Source organism: Protopterus annectens, chromosome 5.part0 (genome assembly GCF_019279795.1).
Source record: "Protopterus annectens isolate FY-2018-M chromosome 5.part0, PAN1.0, whole genome shotgun sequence".
NCBI classification, from domain to species: Eukaryota; Metazoa; Chordata; order Ceratodontiformes; family Protopteridae; genus Protopterus; species Protopterus annectens.
In genome coordinates, this window is record NC_056735.1 from 1,565,099,335 (window position 1) to 1,565,115,299 (window position 15,965).

At 37.5% G+C, this 15,965-nt stretch overlaps 1 protein-coding gene across 2 annotated transcripts in view; it reads right to left on the minus strand.

Annotated features, from left to right (window-relative positions):
• The window catches only part of MRPL39 (mitochondrial ribosomal protein L39), a 399,341-nt gene that overhangs the window by 341,462 nt on the left and 41,914 nt on the right, over positions 1 to 15,965 (minus strand). For both annotated transcript variants that reach the window (XM_044071359.1, XM_044071357.1), the window contains exon 4: positions 6,744 to 6,843. In XM_044071359.1, coding sequence (XP_043927294.1) covers positions 6,744 to 6,843 — 100 coding nt within the window. The remainder of the gene's footprint in view (positions 1 to 6,743; positions 6,844 to 15,965) is intronic.

Consider the following 15,965-nt stretch of genomic DNA (forward strand, 5'->3'; position numbering starts at 1 on the left):
ATACTTTCTATCATAGAAATAGGGTAACCCCTACTCTGAAATAATTCACGTAATACATCCCATTGAGTGTCTCTATCCACACTGTTTTTACAAAGCCTGAAAATTCTTGTAAACTGATTTCTCACAATATTGGAGAATATATGACGTGGATGCATACTATTGTACTGCAATAATGCATTCCTCCAACATGATTTACGATATAGTGTAGTAAAGACCATACCTTCTACATCTTTAAATATAGTGATATCTAAAAAATCTATTTTAGAAGAGGATGTCTCCATAGAGAATCTAAGAAATACAGTAGTGGATTCTAAAAAAGTAACTAATTGTTCCAACTGTTCATTGTCACCTTTCCAAATAATAAGTATGTCATCCACAAAACGTCTGTATAATACTATATTTTGCATAAACATACTTCTAAACAGGAATAGTGACTCCCAGTGATACATAACCAAATTTGCTTAGGAATTTGCACAGGGGGTGCCCATTGCAACCCCCCCCATCTTTGTTTGAACAACTTATCTTGGAACAAAAACAAATTATTATTTAGCACCACATCCAATAAAATAAAAATAAGTAACTGTGTATTATTGTCAAACATCCCATCATTAAGTAATAATTCCCTAACTGCTTCAATTCCATAGTCATTTGGGATTACTGTGAACAAATTCTTGACGTCAAGTGTTACAAATGTATAAGAGGAGGTGACCACATTATTATCCATTAGACTTTGTAGATCATTTAGCAGCTGACAGGTATCTTTTATAATCGTGGATATAGTTCTAACTAAAGGTCCTAGTTTAGATTCTAAATAGCAGGAAATTCTCTCAGTCACCCATTTTTCCCCTGCTACTATAGGACGTAAAGGAGGAGGAAAAATACCTTTAGTATCTTAGGAAGTCCCTTTATGAGTGGAATCAACGGATCTTCCACTAAAAAGTAATCATACAGTTCTTTTGTTATTTGCCTACACATAAGGAGATCATAATATAAGGTGTCATGAACCATTCTAATCGTTCTAATGAGTCTATCACTATCTATCTGTTCATATTTACCAGTATCTTTCAACATATCAAGCATTAACTCAGTGTAAAAAGTGGCATCCATTAAAACCATTCCGCCACCTTTATCTGCTGGTTTTATAACCAAACTAGAATCTCTAGACAAGACTGTCAAGGCATTGCGTTCGTTAGTATCTAGATTATAATATAGGTCACTTTTCTTACACTTAAAATCAGAAAAATATTTATAATAGTCCCTTTCACATAGTTAAATAAAGCAATCTATGTTAAAAGGAAAATTAGGGACAAACATGCTTTTTGATTTAAAACGATTCTCCTTATTAAAGCCAGATGCACTAATGTCATTATAATATACCTTCAGTGATACTGTTCTTGCAAATAAACGTAAATCCACCAGAATTTCAGCGAGGTTACTGTTTTGCGAAGGAATAAATGAGAGGCCTCTATTCAAGAGACTTCTCTCATTGGTGTTTAAATTATAGCTGGAAAAGTTAAACACTAGTTCTGTCAGTTCCTTGGTTTCCTTCTTACCTCCATTGTTTCGTCTGAAAATTTCCTCTTCCGTCGATCTCGGCTGTTCGATCTCGTCTGAAACTGTAGGCGATACTGTACTGGTAGTGGTAAAAAAACACTCGAGGTAAATCCAGAAGCTGTTTTCGGTCTCGCTCCATTTCTGTTGTGCGTCAAGGGATCCTGTTCTCCGAGACCCTCTTGATTTGGCGGTGGCGTAACCGTCATTGATGTCATTTCCACTCGATTGCTTCCGGCGATTGACGTCATATCCGTATCATTAGAAACTACAAGTTCATCAGTGGATGTAGGATTTAAAAGGGCAATGTCTATTACATCATGCTGGTCATTTAGATTATTAGATGGAGTTACATGATTGTTAGAATAATTATGAACTTTCGGCCAGACAAAAATCTGGCCCAATAGAAAATCTCGATAGTCTCTTTGTAACTTTTTATATTTCAGCTGTTGCAGCCTGTCACTATAAGCAGTAACTTGCGTATACATAGCATCAATCTTCTTATCATAGACTTCACCTTTATAGCGACCAAGTAAATCTCTATGCAGAGTCTCCACTTTGGAAGCTAACATGTTTTCAATAGGTGTAAAATAATCAATTAAAAGTCTAATATATTGCTTACTGAAGTCTATATTTAGTTGTTGCCATTGCTTTAATAGTTCTGGGTGACTGTCACCATATGTGGGCATGCAGAGAACCCGCATGCCTCGAGGTATTACTTGAAAGTGAAGGCATGCTTCCAAGTGTCTTCTTTGCCATAACAATCTATGCATTTTATAAAGGTCATTCTCAAGTTCTCGAAGGCTGTTAAAGAAGTCTTAAAGTCTGTTACAGTACCTATATTGTTTGTAGACACAGGAACATGTAAATCCAGGTTCAATAAAGGATTTTCACATTGACCAAAAATATCATTCCACTTGTTAACGGGGCTCTTCAGACCAGGATTATAATCAAGCTCCACTATAGGTGTATCCATCGTGTGTTGGTAGTTGGTGTCGGTGAACCCAATATGGACAAAACTGCTTCCGCAAATACCGAAGTGCGAACGTCTCCGACGAACTCCACATAACCGAACGGCAAAACCACACCCCTTTTTGACCCATGGTAGCACTGGTGTGGAGGTGTGGCCGGAAAGGTCGAAATTCAACATAATTTCGACATTTAAAAATTTCTGTGCTTTGGTTTCATTTAAACGGTTCGATTAAGTGACCAGTTGATCACGTCTGACCGACGATATAAAGGTAAACCGTTTCCAGCTTGTAAGCATTCTGAGATGGGTTAAAAATAAAAGCCCATTAAGTGCAAAAGACTCTGGTTGCTTGTCTTTCCCTAGCCTAACAGCCACAGATTTCTTCTTTTTGATACCATGTCCTTAGCACTGACCAAATGTCAAAATTGTCTTGATACATAGGTGCCAAACAATGTGATGGGAAGAGTTCACTAAACAGGCAGGCTATCCCATGCCTGCAAAATATTCAATTATCCTACCACATCCTACTGCATATCTGAGAAAAAAAGACCATCAGACTACTTATGCTATTGTGGACAATGGTCATGTCATAATTATCCATATGTCCATAATTTTGGACAAAGGCAGGCATAACACTGTCATGAACTCTCTGCAAAGCACAGTGAGTTATGGGCCTGCTTTACACTTAATAAAGTCACAAATTTCAGGTATATTTCTGGGGTTTCTATGTCCAAGTTTATCCTTAAACAGGCCTTTGAGATTAACTTGGCTCATGGTTAATTCCACTCAAATCATTATGCTCTATCCCATTATGATGACCATGTTTGCACAATTCACTAGGGTCAGTGAAAGGTATGTGCAACATGTTACCAGTATGAATTTCTTCTTCTGTTAAGCTTATACCTTCTTGACATACAGATGAAGTTCTTAATTGGGGGGGGGGGGGGCTAGTCTTCAGACCACAAGCATGAATCAATTCTTATACTGTCCGAGATCTGTTGAAGTTAACTAATAAAGTATCCTGTATTTAATCTTTTGCGAAATCCTTCCAATGTAAAAATATAACAAAATGGACATTCTAAAAGCAAGTTGGACATAATGGTTAAGTTGAGGGTACTGAAGCATACAACTAATGCATCTGAAGATACGAGTTACATGGTGACTCAAGCTTAGTTAGTGGAAGTACCCATGTGATATGATCTTGTAGTGACCACTAGTATGAGTAAATGAAATAGCAGTGGGAGAGGCTTTTCAAGTTAAAAGTAGCATATGGGGTAGACAGAGGAAGGGCCATACACCAGTAATGAGAAGGAATTCGAAAGCTAACACTGTGCTACATCTAACAGATGTGGAAAGTGTGGCTTTATGTTCCAGCAGCTCTCCAAAGAAAACCCTGAACTGTTTTTTTTCCATGTTAGTCTTTACTTTGAAAAAGTAACTTCTAGCTCTTCCTGCAATTTACGTATTAGTCTCCAAGGACTCACAAAAAGAAATAAAAGGTATGCTTTCCCGCCTAATTTGGAATTTATAAAACATGAAGAAAAAAAAACATTAAAGTAAGAGTAATACAAGTCAACAATTTAGGTATGTACACCAAAAGATCAGGTACACCTTCACAGTAACCTGTTGTGGCACCTCTCTAAAGAGCATCTTGAGCTGGTTTTCCATGTTACTTAAAAAAAAATGTTTCCAGCTTCTCTCACAATTCTCAAGCAGCAACTTGCTCGAAATATCAAATAATAGTCCACCTTCAAAAAAAAAACACTGAGGGCTGAGTACCTCTTGGAAGAATCTGACTGATGCAAAACTACATATCAATTTTTTCAGAGAATACTATTAATTATAAAGAGAGTTAGAATGTAATGTACTTACAGTCTGAAGCAGTAAACACTAACATTTTCAGTTTGATTGTTAAAACTAAAGTTACGAACTTGCCAAAATGAAACATCTGAAAGAAGAAAGTCCACCTTCAGTAACTTCTAGAAATAACACTGCAGCAAACAGGACTACTCAACAGATCAAAATGTTTCTAGACTTCCTGAAAATCTTCCCTTTCCCCATCATAAATCACTTATCACACACACTCCTAAAATTGAGCACAGGGGAGAAGAAAATACCCAAAAGAAAGAGAACAAGCCCAGAAAAACACATACACGTAGGGGATATCAGGAAGTTAGGTTACAAAAGATGCACTTTCTTCTTTCATCTAGGAGTGCTGTCATTGTACTCTAACTAGGGTCTGGAGAAAACACAAATATCCATGTTTTCTGGAGTTAGGAAGGCTTCAATGGAGGGTATTTCCTTATTTAAGCTACTAGCACTAAGCAGTGCTACACCAACATTTGCCAGATTTTAATTTGGATTTACTAGGTCAGTGCCTGAGCAGAATGACAGTGCCTAAAAAAAGGCAATAAGAAGACAAAAAAGACCTTTAGTTAGTGCACAAAAACACTGGGAGGTGGCTGCACAACATTCCTGGCAAAACAGGTGGAATGATCTCATTCCAGGCTGGGGGACCATCTTCCATCTGTGGACAGCACAGTGGTGCAGTGGTAGCATTGTCGTCTCACAGCAAGAGGTTCTCCGGTTCGATTCTCAGCTGGAGTGCCTGCCTTCTGTGCGGAGTCTGCATGTCCTCTCTGCATTCATGTGGGTTTTCTCTGGGTACTCCGGTTTCCTCCCACGTTAAAAAGACATGCACATGCTGTGTTTCTCCCCAGACCTCCGCTGAAAACAGACTTTGTTCCAAGTTGGACTTTTCCGGTAAACAAATGTTAAATAAAATAAATATAATAAAAACTCATTCCAGGCTGTAAGACTGTCTTCTAATTCACTCCAAGATAACACATCCTGGGATCCAATCAGAATGACACTGATAACTAAGCCAATTATTGAAGTCAGTTATATTCTGCTTTTATTTTGCCATCATTCTCATTGATGGTATGACACTGCTGAACACTTTACTTCACTTTATTTATCTGGTAATCAAGTAAAGGTAGTGAGGCAATATACCCTTTGCAGTCAAGCTCAAGCAAATACATAAGAATGAGTGAAAAATATACACCCAGGACATTGGGAAAATGCTCCTAGCCTCAAGAGTAGGCCAAGCTCAATCACAAAGCCAGAGGTGGGTGGAAACAGAGGAGAGAAATCACGATGGTCAAGTACTACAGATACACTAATACATACTCAGAGAGCTCATGTCCCACTTCATGTAGTCTAAGGGTGTGTGTATCAAAAGTCAATGCACACCTACATGAAATATAATCATGTCACAGTCATACCTGAAGGGAAAGGAATTGACAGCCCTAGTGAATACTGTAAATTGTACCACTTGAGAGGCAGTTGACAGTCACCCTATTTTTGTTCAGTCCTGTGAGTGCTCTATCAGTGTGCCATACTATGGTGTCTTCTGTAAAAATTCATTATCATTACAAGTGGACTGGTCTTGTAGCCCATCTGGCTTGGCCAACTCACTCTAATTTTAGACTCCTGCCTGTAGTGGCAGTGAAGAAACAATATGAGGTACATAATGTATATATCGTCTACTTGCTGAAATTTGGTTGTGGTGTACACGTTTGCTATGCTGTGCTCAAGATGTCTTTGTAGTTATTAAAGTAACTTTTCTGGTAACTCAGCATAAGATGATTTTGTGCCTGTCTTGCAGTATGCAAGTTTAATGCTAACACTACACTTGCAGTATGCAAGTGTAGTGTCAGCATAAGTGCAGACAACTAGTTTGTGTGAGAGATTTGCCTTCCATTGTAGTCCACGGTTCACATATGAATTCATATTGTGGCAATATCAAATCTCTGTAAGCATGTAGCAGCTTGCACATTGCCTCAGTCTGGCTCATGCTAGAAGACTTGCAGCAGATGGGGTAGAGACAGTCTGAGGACCCATGGGTAATACCATTTGGTGGTATACATATTGTGATATTATGGAATTTAAGTGACCCTTGGTCTTTCTAGAAGTGAGGTGAAGCTGTACAATACATAAAGTTACAGTAAAAACAGAACAAAACAATAAAATACAGCATAATATAAGAAAGCACAAATGCAGTACCACTCAGTAGAGCTCACTACAATATTGCACAGGCTGATCAAACAACAGGCACAGATGCCACAGCCAAATATTCCAACAGCATGATGTTTGCATCCAAGTGTTAATAACAAACATATCCTCCTGATCCAGCAAGAAAAAAACATCTCTATCTGCTTACCTGGTACTTCTACAATTCTGTGCAGATCAATTGTGTATTCATCTTTGAAAGCTGTCTCTAATACATATCCTAGAAGCATAGCACATGAACGCCAGTATGCCTGAAGAAAGCATAGGAAAAAGAATGTTAGTTTGACTTCTTAAAACTGTTAGTCATTTCTAATTACACATTTAACAATGATAAAAAATTAAAAAAAAAAAAAAAAAAAAAGCTTCCTTATGCAGGATTGGCAGGAAATATGCCACAGTATGTCAAGTCACAAAGAACTTCATATTAAAAAGCATGGTAGGATGCTCTGTAGAAATATCACTCTTGTCAATTATTAAACTTTACACAGGTTTGGTAATTAGTGCACCCAGTCTCAAAGCTAAATAAGTTACTGAAACTTCACAATTTAACAGTGGTAACATTTAATTTATTTGTACTTGTTTTCCAGGGTAGAGCACTGATCTCCATAGATCTTTTTCACACTCAGCCCAGGAGCAGTGTTTTGCTCAGAGTCACACAGTTAGGCAATGGAGGTTGAGGAAATCAAACCCTGCACCTCTGGACCACAGGAAATATGCACTACTTTCCAACTCATATCACACATTTTACAAATCAACATGCATCATTGGTGGTGCATCAGGTAACACACTCACCTATGGTGCAGAAAGCTGCGTGTTCTATTTCCACACCAAGTAGACGGACTGCTGACACTGTAGTACAGCATAAGGGGGTGCTGCACTCTTAAGTGTGTCATTGTTCAGATGACATATTAAACCATGGTCCCATCTGCTTGAGTTTAGTAGTAGCTTAGGTTGATGTAAAAGGTCCCACAGCATCTACTGAAAAGAGTAGGGGGTCCTTTAATTTTTTTCACTATAATAACTCTTATTTACAAAATATGGATTTATTTACAAATATTTATCAGTGTGCAAATATTTACAAATATATAAATATACAAATCTGTTTACACAACAATATTAAATTTTCAACCCTGTTAGACCCTGATACTTTTTCCATAACTTCTTGATTTTACTTAATACTGTTGCTAAAATCCATAATTTCATGAATTCTTTCATTCCATATAACATAAAATAATTTTTTTCTGTTCTTTTAACATATTTTACTTTTATTCTTGTAATATCCATGTTTATTTTACCCACTTCTTTTATAGCTTCGAAAAAATCTTCTTTATATAGTTTTCCCCATAACTTTTTTACTCTTTTTACATTTCAAAAAATGTGTATTCCGTAGTTTCCTTTTCTTAGCAATTTAAACATATGTTTATTTTACCCACTTCTTTTATAGCTTTGAAAAAATCTTCTTTACATAGTTTTCTCCATAATTTACAATTTTTACATTTCAAAAAATGCATATTCCGTAGTTTCTTTTTCTTAGCAATTTAAACATATTCTATTAATTTTCTTCTTATATGACACATTTCCTTTTACTGGCAATTTATCTATTACCTGTCTTGACAAAAATCTTGACATTATACTTTCTGATTATACCATTTGCTTATTTTTATTTTATTTATTTATTTATTTTACATTTGTTTATCAGGAAGGTCTGACTGGACATCCATCCTTTTTCAGTGGAGGCCCGGACAGAAAAGCTCCACATAAAATACAATGCAGAACAATTACAGGACAATTATAAAAACACAGGGTAGATACATTTGGAAAACATCAGCAAAGTACAGTCTGGCAAAAATGCATCTGGAAAAATCTCAGCAAGGTACAGTCTGGCAAGGAAGGGATGCTTAGAGAGTAATATAATCAAGGAAGTTGCAAATTTTACAGTTATTTTGAGACAGATCAATACAAGTACAGCTGGTTAGTTCATGTAAAGCCTTTAATTTTTAATATGGTTAGCCAGGATTAGTTCATAGGTGTGTACTAGGCTAATGGCCCGGGAGCCTTTACAAGCTTAGCCCATAAGATTACCCTGGCATCATGCCACCCAAACTTAGTTTCCAGTGCCTCTGTCGAGTAGAGCCACTGGAGTGATCCCTGGGGTGAATTTTCTGTTTCCCATCCACTCATCAAGATTTCTCTTGAAGAGGGCCAGTGAGGTGCTCTGTTTGACATGTATGGGAAGTCTGTTCCATAGCATGGGTAGTCTCTGGGTTATAAACCTGTCTCTCCAGCACGTTCTGTTGATTGTGGTAATGAGGTTGAGGTCTCTGGAGCATGTGGTGCGGAGGGATTGGGATTTCTTTAGATGTAGCATTTCTAACAGAGCTGGGTGAGACATGACTTTATAGGTCAAGCAGAGATTGCCTCTAAGTAGGCAATATGAGACAGAGAATAGTTGGAGTTTTTTGAGCCTGTCCATACAGGACAAGTGTTTAAGGCCTAGGATCCTCTTTGTGAGGTACCTTTGCGGCCTCTCCAGTTGTTGCCGGTGCCTAGTGAGGTACATGCCAAATGGGGCATTGTACTCTATGATTGGCCTAATGAGGGAAGAGTAGAGGGAGACAATGATCTCTTTCTTCCTGGATGCAAAACCCTTAGTAATGAGATGTGCCAAACAGAAGGACTTTCTGACCACAGTGGCAATGTGGTGATCAAAAGAAAGGTTCTGTCAACCTGTGTTCCCAGATCTCTTATAATGCCTTCTGTGTTCAGTGGACTACCATCGATGTGGTAGTTCATGGGAACTGGGTTTTTCCCAAAGGGATGATGACACATTTTTTGGCACTGAGCTTAAGGCCATGGTTCTGACACCAGTCAGTGGTCTCAGTGAGGTCTTTCTGTAGGATGTCAACATCACTTGGGGAGTTAATAATGGCTCCCAACTTGCAATCATCTGTGAACTTTGTCAGCCAGCATCCCTTCATGTTGAACAGGACTTCTGAGAAGTACATACCAAACAGGAGAGGACCCAGGACCAATCCCTGTGGGACTCCACTCGTGACTGGTCAGCAGTCTGACTTGGAGTCAGCTACTTTCACACTGTGGGTTCTATCTCTGAGCCAGTTTGCAAACCACCTAGTGATATGGGGTTGATGCCTAGCTTAGTAAGTTTTTCTATGATTCCTGAGTGGGGGAATGGTATCAAAGGCCTTGGTCAGATCAAGGCAGGCTGTATGGACCACCTTGCCTTCATCCACAGCTCTGGTGACTGACTCAAAGAAGTCGACCAAGTTGAGCAGGCATGACCTACCCTTCACAAAACCAAACTGTGTGGAATCCAGAGTTTGGAGATTTTATATCCTTGTTTATTAGGTTCATGATGATGCGTTCCATAGCTTTGCATATCAGACTTGTCAGGCTAATGGGGTGATAGTTCCCAGGGTCTGTAGTCGCTCCTCCTTTGTGGAGAGGGATGACTATAGCAGTGCGCCATTCGGTAGTACAAAGCCTGAGGTGAGGCTGTGATTGAACAGGGCACACAGGTGAGGTGCCAGTTTACTCTGTAGTTCATATAGAACACACCCAGGGATATTATCAGGTCCCACAGAAGCTGTATTCTTGGCCTTGGACAGTGCTGTTTTAACCTGTGCAGCAGTAATACTGGGTGCCTGGCAATCTACTGGTATTGTAATTGGTCCTTGGGGGGGGGGGTGGCACTGAATCTGTCGGCCAGTACATTGGCAATATCTGTTGGTTCGGTATAGGAGGTACCATTGTGCAGTAGTTCAGAGCAAATCTGGGTATTGCGTGAAGGTTCTTTACATAACTATAGAAGATCTTGTGGTTGTCTTTACTATCTGCTGCAATTCTGTTTTCCTAGCTAGCCTTAGAGGATTTGATGAGGGATCTCAACTTTTTGTTGAGGCTGATAAGGGAGTTTTTCCAGTCTTGGGACTTCACCTTATTCCGCATCAGTTTCTTCCTTCTGTTGTAGAGTTTGTTTATGGCAGGGGAGCACCAGATTGGCTTCCTATTTTTGGAGGAGAGCGTCTTGGGAGACAGCATCAAAAGGGAGTTTTTCTAGTCTTGGGACTTCACCTTATTCTGCATCAGTTTCCTCCTCCTGTTGTAGAGTTTGTTTATGGCAGGGGACCACCAGATTGGATTCCTTTTTTTTGGAGGAGAGCAATGAATTGGGTATAGCGAGAGCCATGCATTTCTGCACGTGTTCATATACAACTATTCTCCATTTGAATGGGTGCCGTGAAGTTAGCCACCTCTGTTCTTAGGAGCCCAAAGTTAGTTAGATGAGCATTTAGCGTTTTTTTTTAATTGGTATAGGGTGGGGGTGGATATTATATTCTGTCTTAATTCATTCCAGTATTTGCCTATGCAATTTGAAAAGAGGCATTCACCAGCTTGGTTTTTGGGTTTGTTGGTCTTAATAAGGGGTCTGTTGGTGGATCGTAGGGTTCTGGTGGTGGAATAAGGAAGTAATAGCTGGCTCAGAGCAGGGGTTTTATCAGAATTATAGAAGAGTTTGTGGGCTATAATTAGTGGGTTAAAGAGAAGGAGTTGAGGGAGTTCTAGCCAGTTAAGTTTTTTTGAGTGCTGTACAGTGGTGTGATCTACATGCCGAGTTTGAAGCGCATCTGGCGATTTTATTTTAACAGGTTTCTAATTTTGCCAATTCCAATTTTCTTAGGTTTATCAGTATAGGGGATGCATAGAGCAATGTAGAGATTAGATGTGTCTGGGCAATAGTGGCTTTAGTGTCGTCTGTGAAAAAGTGTTTATTCTTATACAATGTTCCAAGTTTTTTGCATACATTTTTGACTGTCTGTGATATGTGGACATCAAATCTCATATTACAGTCTACCTCAGCTCCTAGAAGTTTAGAATGGTGGGAAGGGGTGATGATGGTATTTAATGAAACAATGCTAAAAGTAGTCATGGGTATGGAGGTTTTTGCGGGCTGGAACATCATTTTTGGGGGATTTAGAATTAATTGGGAGCTTGTTAGCCATTTTTCTACTTCTAGGAATGATTGTGGACTTGTTTTTGGAGCTCCTATAAGTTAGAAGTGGCACATATGACTATGGAGTCATCTGAGTATTGGACGAAGGAGGCCAGTGGGGTTGAGTTGTGGAGGTTATTTGTGAACAGTAAAATAATAAAGTAAATTTTTCATTTGTGAGATTTTCCCATAGTTTTACATACATGTGAGATTTTCCCATAGTTTTACATAGTAAGGTTTTATCATTACATTCTTACACCATAGTTTTCTATCTTTTTCTACGTCATCAATTTTTATTTTCCACAAAAATATTTTTCTTGGTAACATTGTATTTCATCATTTATATACTCTCTTTTATACTTTTTACCATATCCCAAAATGTATCATATTTATTCCATTTTACTACTAATCTCTCATCTTTTTCACTTACCTACTTTAACGTTTTGTACAAATTTAATGACTCAGCAGGTTTGTTTTATTTCTATTGTTTTTCCCAATGAATTTTACATACATCTTTATTCCTAAATTTTACACCTAACACACAAATTTAACTCATTATACAATAGAAGCCCTCTATCTTTACTATATCCCTAAACAGTTACTTTTCTCTTTATTTAAAGCCATCACTATCATCTCTAGACACTTTTTCCCCAACAAACATCTTTATTAAATTTTCATACATGACATAGGCAATCTTACATTTATACAAATGAAAAACATACATGACACCACTTTAGCTGCAAACAGTATACATCACAGACACCATTGAAACAACTGTCGTTGCAAACTTTATACACTTATAATCTATCCAGTCATAGTCCGTTAAGCATTATATGGCTCACTCAAATCCTGCCTCTTAAACCACATTCCTGCTCTGCATACATCGTTCCCACAGGTCCCATTTTTTTCCCTATGTAGTTTGCTCCTTCCCTTTTCTAAAGATCCCAATTTCAGTTATTTTTATCTCTGTTGCTATATTCACAACTTCTAGTAAAGTTGGTCTAGACTTCGATTTCCATTTTCTAGTAACTGCTTTTTTTGGGAGTCACCATAATTAGACTCAACAAGGCTAATCCCTAAAGTCTGCTAACTTTTTTACTTTCATAACTAAAAAAAAAGATCATCTCCCAAGTCAATCCAATCTGCTCACCCAGCATCTCCAACACAGCAGTCTGCAGGGAATCCATAAAGTCTGCCAGCTCATTACACTTCTAAAACATATGTTCCCAGCCACCTCTTTCTTGCCCGTCACACCTCCAACACTTGCTATCCACCTGAGGAAAAATTATTTGGAGTCTACTTACTGTATAAAAATACCTATGTAAACACTTCCAGGCTACGATCCCAAATCTTCTAGACTTTGTTGCATATTTGGGAGATACACATATATCCTCCCATTGTCTTTTTGAGAATTGCTTATCCAGTCTCTCTTCCTAATCCTTTCTAAGCTCCTCTAATTGATGCGTATAATTAACATGCAGTATTTTATATGCTTTACTAATTATCTCTAGACACTTGTTTGTGCAAATTATTACTACTTTTATCTACTTTTTTTTTTGCAATTATTATGTCATCAGTATATGTTAACAGAACTGGAATTCTTAAACTTTCAGGTGTTGTATACCCCACCACCTTCATTTTGTAACTTATTTCACATACTATCGCACTCATAACTAATGCAAAGAATATACAACTCATTGGACATCCCTGTCTTACCCCACTATTCATATGTACCTCTTGGCTTAAGCAGCCATTTACAAGTATTTTTACTTTACTACTACTATACACTAATATGCATAATTTCCTAACTTTCTCTCTTGTATTATATTCTTTCCTTGTACCCATAAGATTTCATGTCCATTTGTGTCAAACGCCTTATTAAGGTCTACTATCATGATTTTTGCTTCTTCCGTTCCATTCATAATATCATCCACAATTCCTCTAACTAGCATTAATAATTCTTAACAACCCTTTCCCTTTATACTATCTTCCATTTTAGTTTCAAATCTCTTTTGTATTATTTTCATAAAGATCTTATAATCATTATTACACTACTGGTCCCAGATTTTTTTGTCTTCTATCTTCCTTCTTCCATAAACTTAAGTCTTCCACTGCATAATGCTTTATAAATAAAACCTTCATTTAACCATTTACTCAAAATCTTGGAAAAATAGTTTTTTCCAATCCCTTAAATTTTATCCATTTCGTACCGTATTCCAATCAGGACATTTAGACGAAACTATATTTAACTTGTTTGAATACTTTATCTAACCCACTTAACAAATCTCCTTTTCCAACTCTTTTGTCTTTTCTGCTAACTTTTTTACTTTCTATGTTTTTTTTCACCATGTTATTTTTGCTTTAAATATTTCTTATACATAATGTACTACACTATGCATAATCTTTTCCAGAGTTCTTTTTATTTCTCATTTTATACTTTTCATTACACTACCATCTTCCTTTACTAATCTGATCAAGTAAATAAATATTTCTCTTTTTCCTTGTAAAAAATATATTTGCTTATACAATTCTTGAATTTCTTGATTTCTTTCATATAATTATTTTTATTCAAAGTACTTTCTATCACTATGTTCTACATCTTCCAATACACCGTTACATGTCCTTTCCCTACCTTTCTCGCATCTTTTTGCCACTGTAAAAAAAAAATTATACTTTTTTCTTAGATATTATCCCCCATTCAGACCAATTCTCACAATATGATCTTTATACAACTGTATTACTAACCTCTTTCCTTCTTTATACCATGTTTTCTCATTTACCCTTTTTATTCCTTTGCATATTTTTATATATTCCTTGTTTTCTTTTATCTCTAGCCATACTGCAGAAAATCCTGTTTCAACTACCTCCCCTTCTCCTATAACTAAATCTTCTGATAATATGATCTGTTTTGGTTCTATACATACCCCTTTTGTAAGTCTATTAATTTTTGTCCCAAATATTTAACTTAACCACATCTTATAACTGTTAACATTAGTCTTGCAACATTTCCTTTCTTTTTACTTTTCTCTTAAATCACAATTAAAGTGCCCTGTTAGTATAATATTCATAATCACTACACAGTCTAAAATCTGATGAAATAAGCTATTCCTTTCTTTACAATTAGTATAAGCAGATAACGTTATAATTCTATATACTTGTTCTTTCCATTTTCCTCCACTCATTCTTCTCTTTTTTCTTTCTAGGCAATAACCACAGCTACATCTTCAGTGCGGGACACTTCTCTGGCCATCCAGCATACAAACGCGGCTCCTCTAAACTGCCTAAAATATTTACAAGCCTGCATCCACATTTAATGTATGTCTCTATCTGATAAAATATTACTGAAATTTAACCTGCTTATATAGGGCTGAAAACACATCACCGAACCAAACCCCATCCTCCTGCTGTTCTCTTTTCTCATCACCAATTATCTGCAAACAGTTTCTTTTTCTATCCCACTTTCTTACGAAATTCTACTCTGTCCCTCCTCGTCACCACTCTACCGTCTACTACCCGTAGTTTCTATCACTTATCTTCACCACCCATGCTATCACAATTCAACTGTAGCTACACTCATTCAACTTCTCTGACCGTTTCTTTTCTACCTCGTCTGACACGCAGCTGGCTCAGCCCACTCCCATTCATCTTCATTATGCTTGGGCTCAATCCGCTCCAATACTCTGCCCCCAAATCCCATCCACCCCCACTACACCTACACTTAACAATAGGTATCGCCTCCCCCTACACCTTTCCAACCAATCCATATCTTTCTTCTCCTCTCTAGATTTCCAAACATCTCCCCTATTTCCACTCTCACCCAAACTCATTCTACATTCCTTTCTCCAGCCTTTTCAAACTCAGTAATACACTACACACCTACTTCAATTCAAAGGTCTCCAGTATCACTACACTCCTTTCCACAAACCCTTACCTAAACGTCCACCTATTATTTTCATAACCACACGACTCTACTCCTCTATACCGCTCACACATTTTTTCATTCCCCCTCCTTCTACAAATCTAATAATGCAATCACCCAGAGCACACTTTGAAATCCTATCACTTCTCTCCAAACTCCTCTACTACATCTCACTGTGCTGAACTCCATCTTCTTCTCACCTCATTATTCCACCAACTCTATGCCACTTTCTACAGACCTTACAAGCTATTCCTATATATCTCCTAACCTTTATCAAATGAAACCCCTCTTCCAATGCAAGCTAAAAGTTGCCCCTCTCAATCAAAATTCTCATAACTCCCACAAGCAACGCTACCAAATCCCTTCAACAGCACAACTCCAAATTTCCCACAAAACAAAAGCCTTTATCTTATATACTTACTTTCACTACTTTGCCTTTATCA